The sequence below is a fragment of the Mobula hypostoma genome, chromosome 6, assembly GCF_963921235.1.
Source record: "Mobula hypostoma chromosome 6, sMobHyp1.1, whole genome shotgun sequence".
In the NCBI taxonomy this organism is placed as follows: Eukaryota; Metazoa; Chordata; class Chondrichthyes; order Myliobatiformes; family Myliobatidae; genus Mobula; species Mobula hypostoma.
Genome location: NC_086102.1, coordinates 161,594,176 through 161,615,342, shown reverse-complemented (window position 1 = coordinate 161,615,342; position 21,167 = coordinate 161,594,176). Strand labels below are relative to the sequence as shown.

Here is a 21,167-nt window from a genome sequence, read left to right as displayed (position 1 = left end):
AATACATGCAAAGCATTACGCTGAACATAGGTTGTGCCTCATGTGAATTGCTATGCACTAACATTTGAAAACCTGCTTCACAAGCCCCCTTTTTTCAAAAATTTGTTTCAATTTTGATACTTTATTCATAAAGAAATATTTCCTGTGTACTTACTCAGCTGTTCTTTAATTTCAAAAAGTCCTTCCGTTTCTCTGGGTAAGCTAGCCCCTACAACATTTCTAGCTGCAACTCTAAATTTGTATTTAACTCCTTCCTTTAGGCCTGTTACAAGAATATTGAGATCCTTGATTATGGAGTATTGTGTCCAGTGTTTCTCAGGTTCGCCTTCTTTCTGATACTCAACGATATAACCATCAATTTTAGCACCTCCATCCCTTATAGGTGGTAACCACGCCAGTGATGCACTGTTCTTTGTTATGTCAACAACATCCAATTTCTTGGGTGGATCTGGTTCACCTAAAAATTAAGTTACAAAATTACTTTGAATCTAAAAATCCACAAAAAATAATGAAATAATGAACAATTTGGCAAAGCCTGATTGTTTTTTCTAGGACTAATGAGAAAATACAAATATATACTTACTGACTGGATCTCTTGCTATAATTGATTTAGGAATGTCTCTTGGTACCCCAGGACCATACTGATTGACAGCTGTTACTCTGAAGTAGTATTCAGTTCCAGGTGTTAAACCAATCACCTTGAAACTAGTTTTCTTGAAGTCATGTACCACTCTGCCCCAGGATTTCCTGTCTGCTTCACGCTTTTCCAAAATATAGTGTGTTACTGGACTACCACCATCATTTTCAGGTGGTGACCATGACAACTGGCATCCCGTTTTTGTAACATCTGAAGTATCAAAGTCTGAGACAGGCCCAGGTGTATCTGGAATTGAGAAAAAAAACATCAATGTAATCTTAAAACAAAATCATAGAATATCTCAGGACACCAATAAGCCATCAAGACTGTGCTATGAAGTCAAAGCAATTTGGTTAATCTCAGTATTTAACTCTTATTCCATTTCCCTTAAGTATTTTCCTCCTTCATCCAATTCCCTTGTAAAAGCTGCTATTAAATCTGTTTCCACAATTAAACAGTACATTTCAAACCCTAACCACTTGTGGAACCGAAAAGTCTTTATCTTGTTGCTTCTTCAATATGTGTCTTGAAATACTTATATGAGGGGTGATTGATAAATTCGTGGCCTAAAGTGGAAGCAGACAATTTTAGAAAGCCTAGCAATTTTCAATTATCTGAAACAGAAATACCGCAAAAGTTATTAATTTCAAACTTTCTGCATAATCACTCAAAGAATTGAGCTGCACGTGCTTGTAACGAGAGCTGTATAACTTTAGGCCATCTAACTTAGGCCACAAACTTATCAATCACCCCTCGTAATATGTGAAACTGGGGACACCTCTTTTTTCCCTAATTAGGGAGAGAGTACGCCTGTGGTATGTTGAATACCGGGTGAATGAGTAGTCTTCCGGGTACTGCAAGACTGTGTCTTTATTGATGCTTTGCTGCACGCTGGAGTGGGGGGTGCCAATGCTTTTTTGCTGGTGGGGGGGGGGTAATTGCTTTGCTGCTGCTTATGCATGGGAGGGGAGAGTTGCGGGGCTTTGGGGTTCTAAATTATAACTGTCATTCATTCTTTGGGGCACTCCTCTGTTTTCGTGGATGTTTGCAAAGAAAACGAATTTCAGGATGTATATTGTTACATTTCCCTGACCTTAAATGTACCTACTGAAACCTACGTATTGAAATAGGTTTTCTTTGTTTATTCCATCTGAATCTTTCCTGACATTAAGCTTTCTTTATTTTCTCTGCCACTACAAAATGACTACAGTATACAGCATCTACAAAATGCACTGAAATTAATAATCTCAGCTGTTCCAAAGGAAGATCCCAAACACGTTGCTGGTGCATTGCAGCATCATCACCTGCAGGTTCCCCTCTAAGTCACAGACCATCTGACTTAGGAATGTGTCTGTCATCAATACTGGGTCTATGTCCCTAAACTTCACTCAACAGCATTGTCCGAGTACCTCCAACAAGAGGATTGAAGTGGTTCAAGAAGTTGGCTCACCTGCACCTTGCAAAGGCAATTGGGGATAAGCTATAAGTAGTCTTGTCAGCAATATCCACACTCCCAACAAAAAATTCAGTCAATTAATAGAAATTCTAGTGTTTTTTTCAGTACTATTTCCAACATCATCATATACTTTTAAGGTATGCTATGTAGTATTGGGTGCATTAGTTGAGGTTAAATTCATGCTTTACCAGGTCTGGCATAACTTCTTGCCTTTTTAATTTTCTTCTGGGGCCAAACTGAAATTGATATTTATCAGGAGCATTGCATATGCAGGGCACTCGGCATTGTCAGTAACCCCTCCCATTTGTCCCACAATCTCCTTGACCTCCATCCATCAGGTAGAAGGTAACACAGCATTAGGACAAGAACTGATAGGACAGGAAACAGCTGCCTCCCTCAGGCTATAATACTACTGAACTCCCTGCCTCAGGTTTCATCACGTATGAAACACTAGTAGTGTTAGGCAGGTTATACTGTTTACCTTTTAACTTGCGTCATATATATACAATATTATTTGTTAATTTGTGGTAATATTACTTTATGTGTTATGTGTGTGAGTTATACAGCAGGTGTTGTGTACCTTGGTCTGGAGGAATGTTGTCTCATTTGTTGGCATTCATGTGTATGGTTGAATGAACTTTACCTAGAATTTCTAGCATGTATGTTTGGTGTGGCCGAAGGCAACTGAAACAAGGTTTAGTTGTTGGTCCACTGCGTAAAACTACAGTCCTACCTAAGAGTAAAGGTCTATTTTCCTGAGGCTATGCCTAGGATATAGTTGTCCATTAGCCCAATAGAAGGAAGAGATGGGGTGAACCTTGGCCAGGAGAGTGGAATGCAATGATATTTGAAGCTGGAGAATTGGTGGAGAGAAGTGGCAAGAGGAAATCATGCATGGCTAGCAGGGTTTTGCAGTGTCAGGAAAACTAGCATTTTGTTATGTATAGTATAGGATATAGACAGCACATGGAGTAGTGATTTTTGGAGCAGAAGAGGCTTCAATTTGTATGGTGGCATCCTTTGGTTGACTATGGTAAGGATTCTGGGAAGGCTTTAATTTTTAGTGTGGAAACCTCCAACAATTTAAATATACACTTTTTTAAGCTTGTAGCCTTCACAGATTGGCATTGCAGTCTGAAGATCACTTTATTCCATGATTGACCAATGGCAGATGCCCCCAGCTTAACATGGTCCAAGTTCCCACTCAATGCTCCAAAATCAGAATGATTTTGAGTTGCAAGGATGATTCATAATGACCTGAAAATGTTTTTTTTCATATTTTCACTCTGAAGAAAAGCACTTGCCTAACACTGAAAATAATGTGCAATGCAAATGAATTTCTAGGCTTATGTTTTATTGGCTCCGATTATGAACCTTTTCAGCTCATGACTCCAGACAGAACTGCTAATGAACAAAATTATGGCATAGGTTAGTGCATTCCTGATTTTTCCACATGCTGCTGTGCATTTGACTTTCAGGATGAAGTTCAGGAGCAGAATGAAAGGAATGTAACTGGCTTTATACCAGCTATCGTAGGCATGACATTTGAATGACATCACTGAACTGAATTTTACCTAATTTATGTCAATTGTGTGTGCTTTTAAATTGATTATTTTTAATTATTAAAATAATTTTTACATATTGAGATGATTACATCTATTTCAACTGGTTTTAAATCTCTGATCATCAGAGAACCAATTAAGAATACTTGAACAATCCCAGGCATGACCAAGGAACACACTGCCTTAGGCCATTCATGGACACCTCCATTTTGATGGGATGCTGAGGACAATCAGCTGTTTTTCCCAAAAGGTTAATGCAACCTCTGGTAAACATGTTGAACCTTATCTCCTTTGTTAATCAGACCTGGGATTTAAAACATTTACTTAAAACAACATGTTTACCTTTGAAACTGTTCCATTTAGTTTGTTTTACCTCTCCTCACCCTACCAAAACAGATAATTTCACATGTTTTCATATGCTTTAGGCTCACATAATCTACTTTATTTTCTTCTATGAAATTCTGATAAACTCCTCATGGAGCACTTGAAGTCTATTTGTATCTTCTTCACTGCTATCTGTTAGTATCAGTACACATACAAATTTTGAATAATTTCAACATTTTAGAATATTGCTCTTTACTTTTAAGCCCAAGCCACAAGTGTTTATGATTAGAAGCAGTGGTTCCAGAACTAAATCCTGAAAAACACCATGAGGTCCTTCTATCCAGTCTGTAACCCTCTGTTTTCTATCCATAGTTATTTGAACATATGTTACAACTGTCTCTTTCATTCCAATATAGTGAACAAACCTATTATCTAAGTATATATATATATAAAAAATCATCTGCCACATCCCTAACTGTTACCTAATCAGAACCTCAATATTCGCCCAGGTTATTGTATATATGTCCAGGACCAAGATAAATTCATTCCCCAATTTTTGTAATTTTGAGTGGAAAATTTGCAGGCTTCCATTTTTGTGGCATCCTTCTTTTAACCTTAGAATAATTTAAATATTTTAGAAACCCTGTAATATCTACATTTATATTCCTTAGAAATCCAATACATATCATTTGGCTTTGCACCTTATTCAAAGTGGGTGAACAACCATATACAGTACTTTAGACCTTTCTAGTGCCTTAGGTTTATTCTTTTTAAAATTTCTTTCAATATTCTGATAACTTCCTTGTTTCATATGACTTTGTTGATATCTAATCTACTAGTAAGTACCTTTACTGAGTCATTAATTAATTCCTCAGCCATTTCTTCTTTGGTCAATTTTATTCTGTGACACATTATTAATGTGCCATTTTGATTCCCTTATTACCTTAGCTGTCAATTTATTCTTGTGCTATCTGTCCACTGCATTATCACATTTCTACCTTGCAATTGACTCCAGTAATCTCTTCTCAATTACCTGAAGCACTTTTATTCATGGTTCTCCTCCTCCTTATGCGCTACAATTAAAACCTTATACAATATAATCAGCAGTTGAAAATCCCAGGAATACAGCATTGTCCAGTTTACTCATACTACTTCCCAAAATTAGATCTAGCAATAAGACTTTCTTCTTGGGACAAGAAATACACCAATCAAGAAACTTCTCTTTAACATATCAGAAAGTCTTTTCTCATGGTTAGATCAAATCATGAAATAGAACATAAAAAGGAGGTACTCACCCAGTACTTTAACATTCACAAACACAGCCTTTTCACCTGCTGCATTTACAAGTGTCAACGAATATTTGCCAGAATCATCACGGGTACTATCAGGAATGACAAGGAAAGTCATTGTGTCGATCAAGTCTACTTGACCCCTTCGAACAACGTTGTCTATTCCAATTTTCCTCCAAGTAACTTTAGGTGCTGGTCGGCCCCTGATGGTGGCGAATAATCTGATAGGACATCCAGCTCTGACAGTTAACACTTTTCTCAGGCTTGCATCTAAGTCAATCTCTGGTGGTTCTGAAAAAGATCCATTTTATGAAAGATTTATTCTCTTGAAGAAAAGAATATGATTACATTAAATATATTTTATATACCATAAAGTAAAGAAAGGTAAAATGCGATGCACACCTAAGATCTCCTTTGGAGATACTGCTTCTTTAAGTTCAGCAGGACGACCAATTCCAACCTGATTCTGTGCAGAAACCTTAAACTCGTATTCTTGTTTCTCATCAAGGCCGCTTGCAGTAAACTGAGTAACAACCAGCTGAGCTGCAACGTTACATCTTGTCCATCCATCATCAGGAGATTTACCAACACCCTTTGGTCTCATTTCAACAACATAACCAGTGACAGGAGAACCACCATCATAAACAGGCTTTGTCCAGCCAAGAGAAATAGAGGTCTTTGTACTATCAATCACCTTAAGGCCACTTGGTGGACCAGGAGGTTCTGTGTATAGAAAAACAGAATATTAATTAGGAGAATGTGGCGTGAGTGATGAGAAAAGCATTCAAACTTGTTTATAGAAAATTGACTTAATGTTAAAAATGTATATACCCATAGGATCCTTTGCTAATACTGGTCTTGAAGGTGGACTTGGTTCTCCTAATCCAACTTCATTTTCAGCTTTGACACGGAACTGGTATTCATATTCAGGAATCAAATTTGTAACTTTCATTCGTCTTTCTGGAATTGGACTCTTTGTGACTGCCACCCATCTAACTGCTCGTTTCTCTTTCTTCTCCAATATGTATCCCGTGATTGATTTTCCACCATCATCTTCTGGTGGATTCCATACAACAGTTATTTCTTCTTTGCTGACTTTGGTGACTTCTGGTGCATCTGGAGGACCTGGTCTATTAAACTGTGTCTTAGCTATAATGGGCTTAGTTTCTGATGGTGGACCTGTGCCTATTTTGTTTTCTGCACGCACTCGGAATATGTATTCATTTCCTTCAACCAAACGAGTGACATTTGCATATTCATTAATTATAGAAGTAGAGAATACAGACCAGACCATTCTTTTGCTTTCACATTTTTCAAGAACATAGTTTTGAATTTCACATCCACCATCATCTGCTGGTGCATCCCAGCTGACTCTACACCTATCACTTGCAATGCCAGATACTTTCAAATTTCTGACTTCACTTGGTACATCCAAAACATTCACAGTAGCATAAGCTGTAAAGGAACCAGCCGGATTAGTTGCAGTGATTGTATATTTACCACTGTCTTCTCGTTTAGATTTAATTACAATTAGTTTGGATGCATCAGAAGTTGTTTCAATCTTAGCTCGGGGAGATCTGCTAAGATCTATCGCATCTTTGTCTTTTACCCAGACAACTTCTGGTTGAGGTTTGCCTCTCATTGCGGCTTCAATTCTGAAAGTTTCACCTGCTTTTACAGTTAATATTCCAGCAAGCTTTAGATCCAAGACTGGTTTTTGTACTTCTGGCTTGACAATAATATAATCAGTCTTCACCCAATTGCTTTCACCACCTTCATTCTTGGTCTGAACTCTAAACTGGTAAGTCTGGTTCTCAATACATTTATCAACCATGAAACTTGTCTCTTTAATACTCCCTTTGTGCACTCTTTCCCATTCATCTGTGTCCTTTAATCTTCTCTCAACATGATAGGACAGGTTAGGGCTACCACCATCATAATCAGGTCTTCTCCACTTAAGTAGGACAAAAGTCTTTCCTATATCAGCAACATGTAGGTTTTCTGGTTCTCCAGGCTTCTCAACAGGATCAATGGCTAAGATTGGTGTTTTTGTTTCAATTGTTGGACCTAGTCCAACTTTGTTTTCTGCACACACACGGAAGAAGTACTCTTGGTTTGTTGTAAGTGGAATCTTGACTACACGTTTAGTTAAATCAGATGAGATCAAAAACCATCCTCTCTGATTGGGTTGACGGTGTTCTGCTATATAGTTAGTAATTTCTGAGCCTCCATTATCATCTGGATTCTCCCAGGAAAGCATACAGGAATCTTTAGTGACATAGCTTGTCCTGATATTCTTACAAGGGCCTGGTCTATCCAGGACATTGACAATAACAGCAGCTTGAACTTGTCCACTATTATTTTTAGCAACTACATGGTATTTACCATGATCAGCTCTAGTTGCCTCTCTAATTAGTAGTTGTATCACAGGATAGTCATTACAAATCTCTATACGTTTGCTAGCAACAAGCACTTTGCCTTCTTTTGACCATGTAATTTCTGGATCTGGTCGGCCTTTAACACGTCCTGTTACTGAAATAGTTTGTCCAACACGAACTGTGATTAGATCACGGCAAACAATATCAAGTTCCAGCTCTGGAGGATAAAGAATATCTTTTGCGATTACAGATTCTGGCAGCTCCCTTGGTTCACCTTCACCGACAATGTTGGCAGCCTTTATGCGGAATCTGTATTCATTTCCTTCAATAAGGCCAGGTACTCTAAAAGCACACTGTGGGATTAAATCATCTTTATTAATTCTATCCCACTTTGCAGTGTCAGCTTTCTGACATTCTACAATATATCCTAAGATTGGGCTGCCTCCATCATTGCTGGGCTTTGTCCAGACTAAGTCAACAGTTTCTCTTGTCTTGTCTTTCAGTTTAGGATTGATAGGTGGTCCAGGTGGCCTTATAGGGCGGATTGCTGAGACTGGATCAGAAATTGGTGATGGTTTGCTTAGACCAGCAATATTTTCAGCAAATATTCTGAATTCATATGTATTACCTTCAAAAAGTCCAACGGTTCTCAATTTTAGATCTAGTATTGGAGTCTTATTTACACGGATCCATTTACCAGTTTTCTCCCTTCGTTCCATTATGTAACCAATAACTGGACTACCACCATCGTATTTTGGTACGCCCCAAGATACTGTGACTGCATTTTCTGTGATATCATAAACAGTTGGTTTAGTAGGTGGGCCTGGAACATCAAACATATACTTAGCTACAGTTGGTTTAGACTCTAATGGTTCACCAATACCAATCTTGTTTTCAGCTCGAACGCGCATAATATATTCACAGCCTTTCTGAAGACGTGGAATTTTCGCTTGGGTACTTGTGCTTCCAGAGATAACAATACCCCAGGTTTCTTTCTTAGTTTCTCGTTTCTCAACAATGTAATTCATAACAGGGCTTCCACCATCATCCTTAGGTGGACGCCAAGAGATGATCATGTGCTGTGGTGTTACCTCCAGGATATTGGTTGGACCAACTGGGGGGCCTGGAACATCCAGAACGATCAAGTGTAGACCCACTGACTTACTACCAGCTGCATTGGAGACAGTAAGTACATATTCACCACTATGCTTCCTGGTACAGTTCTTAATTGTTAGCATGGTAGAGCAGTTGTCAGTATCAATCTTGTATTCGCCTTCTGACTTAAGTTCAGTACCGTCAGTGACCCACTTTACCGAAGGAGTAGGAATGCCTCTTATAAAAGCAGGAAGTTTGACTGTGCTGCCAGCTTTGACAACAAGACCTTCAATCAAACTTACATCTACTTCCACCGAGGGTGACACTATAACATAAAGCAGAAATGAATGAATATATGTCAAGGATGTGACAATAAAATAAAAAATAAAAGTAATTGAAAGAACAAAGCAAGTAAACAAACCAACCTAGTTTCTCCTGACACAGTACAGGTACAGTTGTATCTGGACGACTAAGCCCAGCAGCATTTTGAGCTTTAACGCGGAACCTGTATATCTTCCCTAGTTCTAAACCAGTTACAACACATTCAGGTATGCTAACAGTTTTGAAATTAATCCAGTCTTTTGCTCCTTCTTCCTGGTATTCAACTAAAAATCCTTTGATTTCCGAACCCCCATCACGATCTGGGTAATTCCAAGCCAGAGACACCTCAGTCTTGTCCACATCAACATGGTGTAAGTTCTTAGGTGGGCCAGGAGGAGCTATAAAAATAAGCAACAACCTGGTAAGTTAAATGTTGTGGGTACAAATATTATAAGTATTCACATGAAAATGTTAATCTCAACAAATAACAACTTACATATTGGATCAAGGGCCTTTATAGGTTTTATTGATTCCACAAAGCTACTTCGGCCATACTGGTTTTCAGCAGCCACACGGAATAAATACTGGGTGCCTTCCATTAAGTACTTAGCCATAATGCTATGCTTTTTGCTTGTGGATGAGATAGGGATCCACTGAGGAGCTGCAACATCTCGTTTCTCGATTATATAGTTAGAGATAACAGCACCGCCATTGTCTTCTGGTTCCTTCCAAGTCAGATAACATGAATCACTTCTAACTTCGCTAATTTGCAAGTTACGTGGTGGACCAGGTTTATCTGAAAATAATTAAGAGTTTCCTATTATTTTAATTACTGAACAAATCAATTTGATTGAAATTGATCTGATAACTCTCATGGCCCATTCACATTACCTAATATAGTAACAGTACAAGCAGCACTCTTGCTACCAGCTTCATTCTCAACAGTTAATGAATAACATCCACTGTCATTTCTGACAGTATTAAGGATTTCAAGCTTGCTGCTCACTGCTGTACTTTCAATGTCAGCTTTAACTGGTACTTCATTGTCATTCTTTTTCCAACTGGCCTTTGGAATTGGCATTCCTTTTATGGTTGCACTGAGGGTTAAGGTAGTTCCTGCTTTTATGTTTACACTTCGAGCCATGTTGGCATCTACAAACAATTCAGGAGCCTCTGCAAAGGAAATAAGAAAGTTTTACATATATAGAAACAATTTAACAGAACAGCACTAATGGTAGAAGGTCTCAATGTGGAATGATCCACATAGCAATCCTGTACATTGGTATGTCTTGTAATTTCAGAAATTAATCAAAAGAAAAATACAGAGCTGGGAATAATATATCTTCTTCGTTCTTTACTTTAGTGAGGCGCATTCCTTGATTCCTTACGGGTCTTGGCCTGGGCCCAGCACATGTGTAATTACAAAGAAGGCACACCAGCGCTTCTACTTCCTTAGCAGTTTGCAAAGATTCGGCATGACAAACTTCTATAGATGTGTGCTGGAGAGTATATTGACTGGTTGCCTCATGGCCTGGCATGGAAACACCAATGCCCTTGAATGCAAAAGTCTACAGGAAGCAGTGGACACAGCCCAGTTCAAAACAGGTAAAGTGCTCCCCTCCACTGAGCATATCTAGATGGAATCACAGGAAAGCAGCATCCATCATCAGGGACTCCCACCACCCAGATGTTCTACTCTTGCTACTGCCATCAGGAAGAAAGTACAATGAATCTCAGGATTGTATATGGTGACATACATGTACTTTGATAATACCTTTACTATGAACTTATGACGTGGTGACATAACATCCTATGCTGTTAACATACTTTTACATATAACCCATAATCAATTATTCAAACAAAGAATGCTTAATCAAACAATATATTTACAATATTATTGAAGTATTAAATATACAACATACAGTACATCACTTACCAATTCTGTCTTTTGCTTGAACAGGATCATGAACATAAGCCGGATCTGATTCACCAGCTTGATTGACTGCTGTAATCCGGAATTTGTATGTATCACCTTCATTAAGACCTGCCACCTTAAAATGAATGTCAGGACAAGAGTCTGGTGTTTGATTGGCTTTCTTCCACTCTTCTTCACCAACTTTCTGATATTCCACTAAATATCCCAATATTTTGCCTCCTCCATCATGGCGAGGAGGTTGCCAAGATAAATCAACAGTAGATTTAGTTTTGTCTACTGCTTGGGGAGTAACAGGTGGACTTGGTTTAACTAAATGAAGAGTAAAATAGTGGTTAGAATAAATCTTACAAATACATCACAAATTGTTATTTCAAAGAAAAGAAAGAAATAGATGTAAGCTGAATATACCTATTGGATCTTTTGCAAAGAAGGGTCTAGATGGTGGACTAGGATCTCCAACTCCTATTTCGTTTTCTGCTGAGACACGGAATTCATATTCACAGCCTTCAAGGAGATCTGTTACAGTATACTGAGTGTCTGGATAAATTGGTTCTTTGGATACTCTTAACCAGCGGTTGGACATTGTTTCTTTCTTTTCAACAATATATTTAATGATGGGCTTGCCTCCATCTCGAGGTCTATTCCAAATTACCACAGCAGAATCCTTCGTAATATTTTTTATCACTGGTTGTTCTGGTGCTTCAGGAACCCCTTCAGAAAAAAATAAAACAAAAACTTGGTAAAAAAAAATTATAGACCAAGTTTATAAATCCATTAATATAATAGGAGACAGAACATATTTGCTATCACCACACATACCACTTTATTTTAACAAAATAACGAAGCCTTTAAATACAAAACACTATTAAACCATAAACTGTCATATTCCAGACAACAAAAGATAGAAAACACACCTGATTTTAAAATTTACTTTATTCAATATTTGCTTTTTTAATTTAATAAATTAATTCTGAGGTCGAGCACTTACTGTAGCGATCTTTGGCTTTAACTTCCTCTGAAAGCAATGCATCACTGATTCCATACATGTTTTCTGCATAGATACGAATAATATACTCCCGGCCTTCAATTAATTTTGGAACTTTACAAGTTGTCTTTGTAGTTGAAGAAGTAACAGGCATCCAGAGTTCTCTGTTTGTATCCCTCTTTTCAACAATATAATTTGTGATTTGACTGCCTCCATCATCAAGTGGAGGTTTCCAGGAAATAACCATTCTATCTCTGTGAACTTCATCAAAAACAACTGGGCCAACTGGAGGTTGTGGACGATCTGAAGGTGGTAAAATTTGGTTTCAGTACTGCATTCTAGTTCAACGTTACAAGATTTTAATCTGAAAAAGGTGAAAAATAATTAACTTACCAACTACAGTCACTTGACACAGACCCTTCCGTACTCCTGTGCTGTTCTCCAGAACTACACAGTATTTACCCGAATTAGCACGGACACCTTTGAAAATAGTTAGACATAGTTTTGTTGGAGTTGTGTTGATTTTTAAGCATTTTGTCTCTTCGACTGGTTCATCATCCTTAAACCAAGAAACTTTTGGTGTAGGTTTCCCTTTATATTGTCCTGTCAAGCTGAAGGATTCACCCACACGCACAATAAACTTATCTCGGAAATCCAGTTCGAGTGTTGGTGGTTCTAAAGATAATTTACACACAATTATTACCATTTTGAAAAGAAATTTCAATTTGCAAAATATTTGAAATTAATCTTACCAAGCTGATCCTTGCAAGTTATTGGTTTTGTACAGAATGATGGTTTCCCTTGGCCGATAGCATTTACTGCACTGACACGGTACTCATATGTGTCACCTTCTTTTAAGCTACTATGTGTAAATATCCGATCTAACAATTTCTCCTTAGTAATTTTGATGAACTTCTCTTTACCAATCAAACGACACTCAAGAACATACATCGTAATGTCTGAACCACCATCATATTTAGGAGGCTTCCATTTTAAGCTAACTGATTGCTTTGTCACTGCTGTTACTTCAAGATCTTCAGGACGTTCAGGGACAGCTACAAGTTGGAAAAAAGTAGAAAGGTTCGTGTATTTAGTGGCTAAAATAGATTTATTTAATACTTAAAAATGAGAAACATTAAATTAGAAACATTACTTACATGCTGGCTCTTTAATTATAATTTCTTGTTTTGTCTCCACCCATGGGCCCATGCCAATAATATTTTCAGCTGCAATTCTAAAGAAATAAGCATTTCCTGGGATCAGATTCTGGACAACAGCATTCTGTCTAGTAACTGTGTATGTGACAGGTGACCAACCACGACGTTCAACTTCACGCTTTTCAATTATATAGTTGGTAATTGCAGAACCACCATCATCTTCAGGGAGGAACCATGTTAATTTGCAAGAATCATTTGTTAGGTTTTCACAGCGGAAAGGTTCACCTACTGGTCCAGGAACATCTGCAATTAAGAAAAAATAAATTTATTTGTTCTTGAGAAAAATTGATTGTCAAATTTTTGAAAATTTGGGCAAAATCAGAAAATAATATTTACCTAAAACTTCAACAATAATGGTCTTTCTTCTTTCACCTCCTACATTCTTAGCAATAAGGTTGTATATTCCTTGATGGTGTCGCTGACAATTCTTTATAACCAGAGCAGAACTGATCAGGGTGGTTTCAATTACAGCTTCTTTTGGCATTGGCTTATCATCCTTTGCCCATGAGATCTCTGGAGCTGGTTTACCCGATACATATGCCAAGATACGAATTACACCACCAGCATGTACCACAATTTTTTCTCTCACACTGGCATCCAAGTTAATATCTGGAATGACTAGAGTGTATAAACAAAATTATGTCAGATATTAATTATTGCCAAAATAATGTATTGAAATAAAATTTAAAAAATCTTTATTTTCACCTGTTCTATCCTTGACTTCAATGGCATCAGAAACCTCTCCTGGTTCACCGACTCCAGCAGCATTTACTGCTCTTACTCTGAATCTATATACATTTCCCTCCTTCAGTCCTGGAACAACAAACTTCGTGCCTCTAATTTCTTTGTCTTTAACCTGCGAAAAGCCAGCAGAAAATAGAGGAAAGTTTCAATTTTGATGAAAATAGATAAAACCATTCTTCCAGATTGGGTAAGTGAAAGATGGAAGTTAAAATCTAGGCCTTTTGAGCCCTTTTCACATTGCTCTGATATTTCTGATTTCATCAAAAGGCTTAATAACGGCAGTGGATATGTAAGTGCAGGCTATTTAAAAAGGGAAGGAGGTAGAAGAAAGGAAATGAGAGGCTGTTAGCCTGAATTCAGTGGTTGGGAAAATGCTGGAGTCTGTTATTAAGGATGAGATTTCGGGGTACTTGGAGTGCATGACGACATAGGCCAAAGTCAGCATGGTTTCCTTAAGGGGAAATCTTACCTGACAAATCTGTTGGAATTCTTTGAGGAAATAACAGGCAGAATAGACAAAGGATAATCAGTGGATACTGTTTACTTAGATTTTCAAAAGGCCTTTAACAAGGTGCTACACATGAGGCAATTTAGCAAGATAACCCCCATAGTATTATGGAAAATATACCAGTATGGATAGAAGATTAGGGGTCTATTCTGTTTGGCCACTGGTGTTCCAAACACCAGTTGGTATTGGAACTACTTTGTTTCACATTATATTTCAACAATTCGGATGACAGAATTGATGGCTTTGTGGCCAATTTTTCTGATGATACAAAGATAGGTGGAGGGGCATATAGTGTTGAAGAAGCATGAACACTGCAGAAGGAATTAGACAAATTGGGAGAATGGGCAAAGAAGTGGCAGATGGAATATAGTGCAGGGAAGTGTATGCTCATGCACTTTGATAGAAGGAATAAAGGTGTAGACTATTTTCTAAGCAGGGAGAAAAGAAAATTCAAAAATAAGAAGTGCAAGAGTCCATGTGTGGAATTCCTCAAAGGTTAATTCGTAGGTTAAGTCAGTGGTAATGAAGGAAAATGCAAAGTTAGCATTCTTTTTGAGAGGACTAGAATATAGGAGCAAGGATATGATGCTGAGACTTTTTCAGGCATTGATCAGATCACACTTGGAGTATTGTGAGCAGTTTTTGTCCCATAACAAAGAAAGGATTTGCTGGCATTGGAGAGGGCCCTGAGGAGGTTCACAAGAATGATTCCAGGAATGAAAGTGTTCATGTATGAAGAGTGTTTGATGACTCTGGGCTCTGTACTTGCTAGAGTTTAGAATGGGGAGAGGAGTCTCATTGAAACCTACCAAATATTGAAAGGACTAGATAGAATGGATATGGATATGATGCTTCCTATAGTGAGTGAGTCTAAGATCAGAGAGCACAGCTTCAGAATAGAGGGATGTCATTAAGAACAGAGATGAGGAAAAATTTCTTAGTCAGAGAGTAGTGAATCTGTGGAATTCATTGCCATAAACAGCCGTGGAGGCCAAGTCATTGAGTATATTTAAAGTGGAGATTGATAGGTTCTTGATTAGTCAGGGCAACAAAGGTTATGGGGAGAAGGCAGGAGAAAAGGATTGAGAGGGATAATATGATGGAATGATGGAATGGCGCAGCAGACTCGATGGGACAAGTGGCCTAATTCTGCTCCTATGTCTTATGGTCTTATGGACTAAAATTAAATTAAATTTTTTCAACCATCTACTGTGATTCTGTGTTTTGGGTGTAGGAGGGATTTACAGAAGCAGACAAATAATGGTTGCCCAAGAAATGTGAAGTATCTTTTAGATTCAAGGGTCCTTCAGAACGAAGCTGATGTGCCCCTAGTGAAAGTGTTAGGGCCTGCTCTTCACTTTTGCTTTTAGCCCTGTTTTAAGACCAGGCCAATGAGCAAAGCTGCACTGGAATTGAGATTGAGCTATTTTAATGATTGGACCTCCAAATTTCAAAACTCTAAGGTGGCAGACTACCATGATAGTGCTCAACTGCTGTCAGATAAAGACAACGTCTGGAACTGAATTGGAAAGGGGACTGGTGGTAATGGTGCTGGAGGAAAAATAAATGGATTCATGTGTAAAATCTCAAATATGTGAAAAAATAATAATCATTACATTTGAATTTACCTTCTCCCACTCTTCCTTTCCTTCTTCCTTAAATTCAACAAAATAGCCAGTGATTCTGGATCCACCATCTTTCGTTGGTGGAGCCCATTCAAGATCTACAGTTGACTTAGTCCAGTCTGTCACTTTGGGAAATGGAGGGCCAGGTGGTGCTGTTTAAAAAAAAAAATGACATAAAGCTATGTGCATCATAAACTTCAGGTTTCAAAACTTGATTCACACGAAATGTAGTCTTTAGAATGCTGTATTTGTTGATGTATTATTATTTTTGCTTTACATTAATAAGAAATAGAGCTTGCAATGGCAATGCATTTCTAAAGGACTGCTGACATTATAAAACATTAGGATGCATAGAAATGTTTCAGCAGCCGCAAGTGTATATCAATCCAAGAGAGAAATTATGCATGTATAAAAGTCTCAAAATTTCAACCATACAAATTCAATGCTCACCTATGGGATCTCGTGCAACTACTGGATCAGAAGGCACACTTGGGGGCCCAACACCAGCTGCATTGATAGCAAACACACGGAATTGATAATATGAGCCTTCAATAAGGCCAGTTACATGATAGGATACTCCAAGTGGCATAATCCTAATTGGATCACGATTTATCCTATTCCATCTCTTTCCTGAGGTCTCTTTACGCTCTAACCAGTAGCCAGTTACTGGAGAGCCGCCATCATATTCTGGTTCTTCCCAGTTGACTACCATACTATCGCGGGTCACACTACTAATAGTTGGTTTGTCACAAGCTCCAGGTACAGCTGTAAAATGAAGATTTAACATCTTTAATATACAAGCTGTATTGTTACAGCAATATTGAATTAAAAGCATGAAAATTTAACATTCTAAAACATCTTCTAGAAGTTGGCATGAAAAATCAAATGATTTTTGTAAATGAATACATAGAATTACATATATGGCCTATTTCAATGTTTTTTGTTAAAACTTCAACAGAAGTACAACTCAGTGTGAACAGAGAACTTCAGATAAACAATTTTATTAGTCCAAAATATCGGATAATATTAGTTGCACATATAATATCAATAACATCAAAATATAGAAAATGTGGGAAAGATTTATTTCAATACATACTAAATAGGTTTCTTGCTGTCTCTGGTTCGCTATCAAGAGGTTCACCAATGCCGTACTTATTCTGAGCCATAATACGGAAAACATATTCATGTCCTTCCAATAACCTGGGTACTTCACACATGCACTCTTTAATATCGCTGGTAACATGGATCCAAGTCCTTCTACTTGCTTCTCTCTTTTGAACAACATAGTTGGTGATCTTAGAGCCACCATCATCTTTTGGAGGTAACCACGAAATGGTCATTTTCTCAGCACTAATTCCTTCAAACTTAATAGGACCCACTGGAGGACCAGGATATCCTAATCAACAGAAAAAGTAAGAAAAAAAATCTTTATAGTATAATGAATGGAATGCATAAATAATATCACACATTTAGAGGGATAATAGAAAAGTTACCAAGAACATTGAGTCTCATTTCCTTTGAATCAGCACCCAAGTTGTTAATTGCAGTGAGAGTGTAAAGACCTGTGTCCTTTCGGAGGGACTGATGAATAAGTAGAGTACAACCATCCTCAGTCACAATTTTGTTGACATGCTGATCATACTCTACTTTAGATTTTTCTTCTGGTTTATGGGCAGGTGCTTTGTACCAAGTCAAAGTTGGGAATGGAGTGCCCTTCACTTTGGCAACAATGTTTATGTCGGTACGTTGTTCTGCCTCCAAGAATTCTTTAAGTTCAATTGCAGGTGCACCTAGACATAAAATATTCAGTGAATTTTAGGAACATTTAAATTTAGTGTTTATGGTATTTACATTGGCCTGATATCAAGAAATTGTGCAAGTACTTACACGTTTGGTCTTTTACAACTACAGGCCCAACAGAATTACATGGTTTACTAATGCCAGCTTCATTAACAGCTTTTACACGGAATTCATACTCTCCACCATCAATGAGATCTTCTACTGTAAATTTGGTTTCTTCCACATCGCGCCTATTGCACTGTTTCCAAGATTCCTTCTTTTCTCCACTTGGATCCAAGGCAAGACTTTCAATAATGTAATGTGTTACTGGAGCCCCTCCATCATTCTTTGGTGGCCTCCAGGTAAGTGAAACAGAGTTCTTAGTAATCAAAGCAGTTTTGAGTTTTGTTGGTGGCTCAGGAGGATCTGAAATGTAAAAGCACAATCATCAAAAAATGGCAAACTTAAGTTGTAAGGATTTTTGAACAAGATTAATGGATTAGTAAACATTATAAACAAGAAACTTACGGATTGGATCCCTGGCCCTAGTCCTCTGGACAGTTTCTACTGGTGGACCAATGCCAAATCGGTTTTCCGCCCGGACACGGAAGAAGTACTCCTGCCCTTCAATAAGATCAGGAACAACAAATGATGTACCAACACAGGAAACATTAACTTTTACCCAAGCCTTTCCTTCAACAGTCTTTTTCTCTATAACATAGCATTTAATTCTGTCTCCACCATCATTGTCCGGAGGCTTCCATGAAAGTCTGCACGTACTCCTTGTAATGTCACTCACTTTAAGATCTTTTGGTGATCCTGGCATATCTGTTAAAAGCAAGGGATAATTGAGGAATCATATCAAACTACTCAATTCATTCTATTTCAAGTAAGCTTAAGAAAACAATTACATACCAAGAACATTTACTCTGACATGTGCTGTCTTTTGACCAGCCTTGTTCTTAGCAGTGATGTTATACCGACCAGAGTGGGATCTGTTGCACTCTGGAATGATTATAGCTGTCTTATTTCCTGCACTTTCAATCTATAAAAGGCAGAATAAAGCGTAATAATTCAGTAAATGAAATGCAAATTCTATTCCTACATTTTAGAATTTAAAACATGAGCAAAAAGAATTATGAACCACATTATTACCTGAGCATCAGCTGGCACACTGTGCACTTCATCCTATAAAGAGTAAAACATTAATTGTTACAAGTTCTGTTCAATCCAACGTATTCAGAAGAAGATTCGCCCTAAAGCTTGGCCTTAATACGTTGAGTTCAAAGCTGCTTGGCAATTCCTGTGACACTGCCAGTACCAAACTGCATCAGTCTCTGTTGTTCCTTTGGATTCATCAGCTGTGCGGAGAAGTGGAGCCTGCTACATGAACAACAGCTTGGTCTCCATATCATACTGCCCTGATTTGCATATCTTGTAGGCAGCTGGGGTGCAAAGTCGGAAAGCCACTGACACTGACTAGGCTGGTTGATGCTAAGTAATCTTTACCTATGGTTTACACAACAGCATTTCATATTTTCTTGAAGCTGATTTAAACCAAAGTTCAAGCGTAACACATCCTAATTAAATTTAAAAAGTAAGGCATAAATACCTAGGAAGGTAGACAAGAGAAATCATAGTTTGTGTAAAATACTAATAACAGCACAATAACTATCTTCTGCAAGTCAAAAACCTTCATAAACATAGAGCCCACATCAAACTAATTAGGAATCAACACAAATAGTAGTGATTGGAGGTGAATCCGGAGTTATTGCATTAACTGAACAGAGCAGACAAAACATTAGCTTTGACACAATTCCAACTCCTCAGCTAAAATGGAGCAGCCTATTCTCACAGTAACTTCATAAAAAAATTGACAACAAAATGGTCAAAAATATTATTTCAAGAGATTTTTAAATATTGAAGGTCCAGAGATATTCAGAGGTAATCACTATAGAGAAAAGATAATCTACTGCTTGGTGGTAGTTCTCTTTTAACAGACAACTCATCAGCTAGAAGCTTCCAACCATATGCTTATGTATGTTGAGTTGCTCAGAAAATTGTTGTTTAAGAGCTTTATACAGCATTATTCTAATCTGAATGAAATTATTACCATAGTGGAATCAAATATAATCTGTATGTTTATGATACATTTAGACAAGTGCTTAAATAGGCATGGTGTGGAAGGATTTTTCTGCGGGCAAAAGTCCGGCATGTATGCAATACTGTGCAACTCTATCAACTTGTCTACAACAATTAAATATCTTTTCAAGATCTATGCGACACATCACATTACTGAATACTGTGTGATCAAAAGATAAGTATTGAGGAATTAAAATGGTCAGTGGGCAAATCAGCTGTGCTATTGATACCCAATAGCTCCTGAGATTTCATATTCATGTAAGATTCTGAATGATTCACTGCTGTGGCTACTTAAAATAGGATGACGCTTGCATTACTATACATGCTAGGTTCTTGCATCACCTAGCTCTGCATAAAGGTACTACAGAGACAAAAAAAAAACAGCCACTGAAATCATATGTACCTCATGTCCATTACCTTTACCATTTTCTTTGAATTAGCTTATTATAGGAATCATGTAGATTTCCAGAGCAGCAATATGTATTGAAGTATTGATATGACACTGTTTTTAACCCAATGTTGAATTTGATTTTGGGTCTCATGCTGACAAAAATTGAGAAAAATCATCCCAATGACCTGGTTAGTATGACAAATTTTCCCCTTATGTTTAAAAGAAAGGAAGCATTTTTGTTAATAGCTGAGGGGAAATGAAGGATACATGTTTCACTCAAGGATTTCGTTTATTGTTAATTCTCTTATGCAAATATGATTGCTTGGTCATTCAGGCCTTAATCCTTATTTCATAAGTTATATCTTTTAATATCTTTTCAAGAAGTGTCAAATGACATGGCAACACAATGTACTGCATACAAGTCAACTATGAAAAAATCTGTTATAATCATTATGATTCAATGGGTGTCATTGTATGGGATACATGAAGTCTGACTGGGGGAAACAGTGATATTGAATACTAGAAACATTTTGAGAGACTAGAATCAGCTAGTGTATGATATTTCTGGCCAGAAATATTGTTAATTTAAGACCAAAAGCTCTTCCCAGCCTAAAATAATATATACTTAAATAAACCACAATAACAGATCCAGTAAACATTTGGGGAGATGATATTCCATGGCAGAATAATCTGCTCTGACAGTAAGAATATTCTGTTGAACTGGTTTTGCTGAGAACCAGGTGGGATATACAATCTGTGGAAACAGAGAATTCAAAAG

At 37.5% G+C, this 21,167-nt stretch overlaps 1 protein-coding gene across 1 annotated transcript in view; it reads right to left on the bottom strand.

The window, feature by feature from the left end:
- Positions 1-21,167, bottom strand: part of ttn.1 (titin, tandem duplicate 1) — a 377,466-nt gene that overhangs the window by 65,158 nt on the left and 291,141 nt on the right. The window contains exons 193-216 of the mRNA XM_063052084.1: positions 19,012-19,044; positions 18,772-18,901; positions 18,385-18,684; positions 17,965-18,282; positions 17,571-17,867; positions 17,174-17,473; positions 16,528-16,842; positions 16,081-16,229; positions 13,906-14,056; positions 13,537-13,818; positions 13,141-13,443; positions 12,736-13,038; positions 12,377-12,658; positions 11,987-12,286; positions 11,407-11,709; positions 10,999-11,307; positions 9,954-10,235; positions 9,559-9,858; positions 9,167-9,460; positions 6,100-9,066; positions 5,671-5,991; positions 5,275-5,559; positions 584-883; positions 155-457 (exon numbers count right to left, since the gene is read on the bottom strand). Coding sequence (XP_062908154.1) covers positions 155-457; positions 584-883; positions 5,275-5,559; positions 5,671-5,991; positions 6,100-9,066; positions 9,167-9,460; positions 9,559-9,858; positions 9,954-10,235; positions 10,999-11,307; positions 11,407-11,709; positions 11,987-12,286; positions 12,377-12,658; positions 12,736-13,038; positions 13,141-13,443; positions 13,537-13,818; positions 13,906-14,056; positions 16,081-16,229; positions 16,528-16,842; positions 17,174-17,473; positions 17,571-17,867; positions 17,965-18,282; positions 18,385-18,684; positions 18,772-18,901; positions 19,012-19,044 — 9,127 coding nt within the window. The remainder of the gene's footprint in view (positions 1-154; positions 458-583; positions 884-5,274; positions 5,560-5,670; positions 5,992-6,099; positions 9,067-9,166; positions 9,461-9,558; positions 9,859-9,953; positions 10,236-10,998; positions 11,308-11,406; positions 11,710-11,986; positions 12,287-12,376; positions 12,659-12,735; positions 13,039-13,140; positions 13,444-13,536; positions 13,819-13,905; positions 14,057-16,080; positions 16,230-16,527; positions 16,843-17,173; positions 17,474-17,570; positions 17,868-17,964; positions 18,283-18,384; positions 18,685-18,771; positions 18,902-19,011; positions 19,045-21,167) is intronic.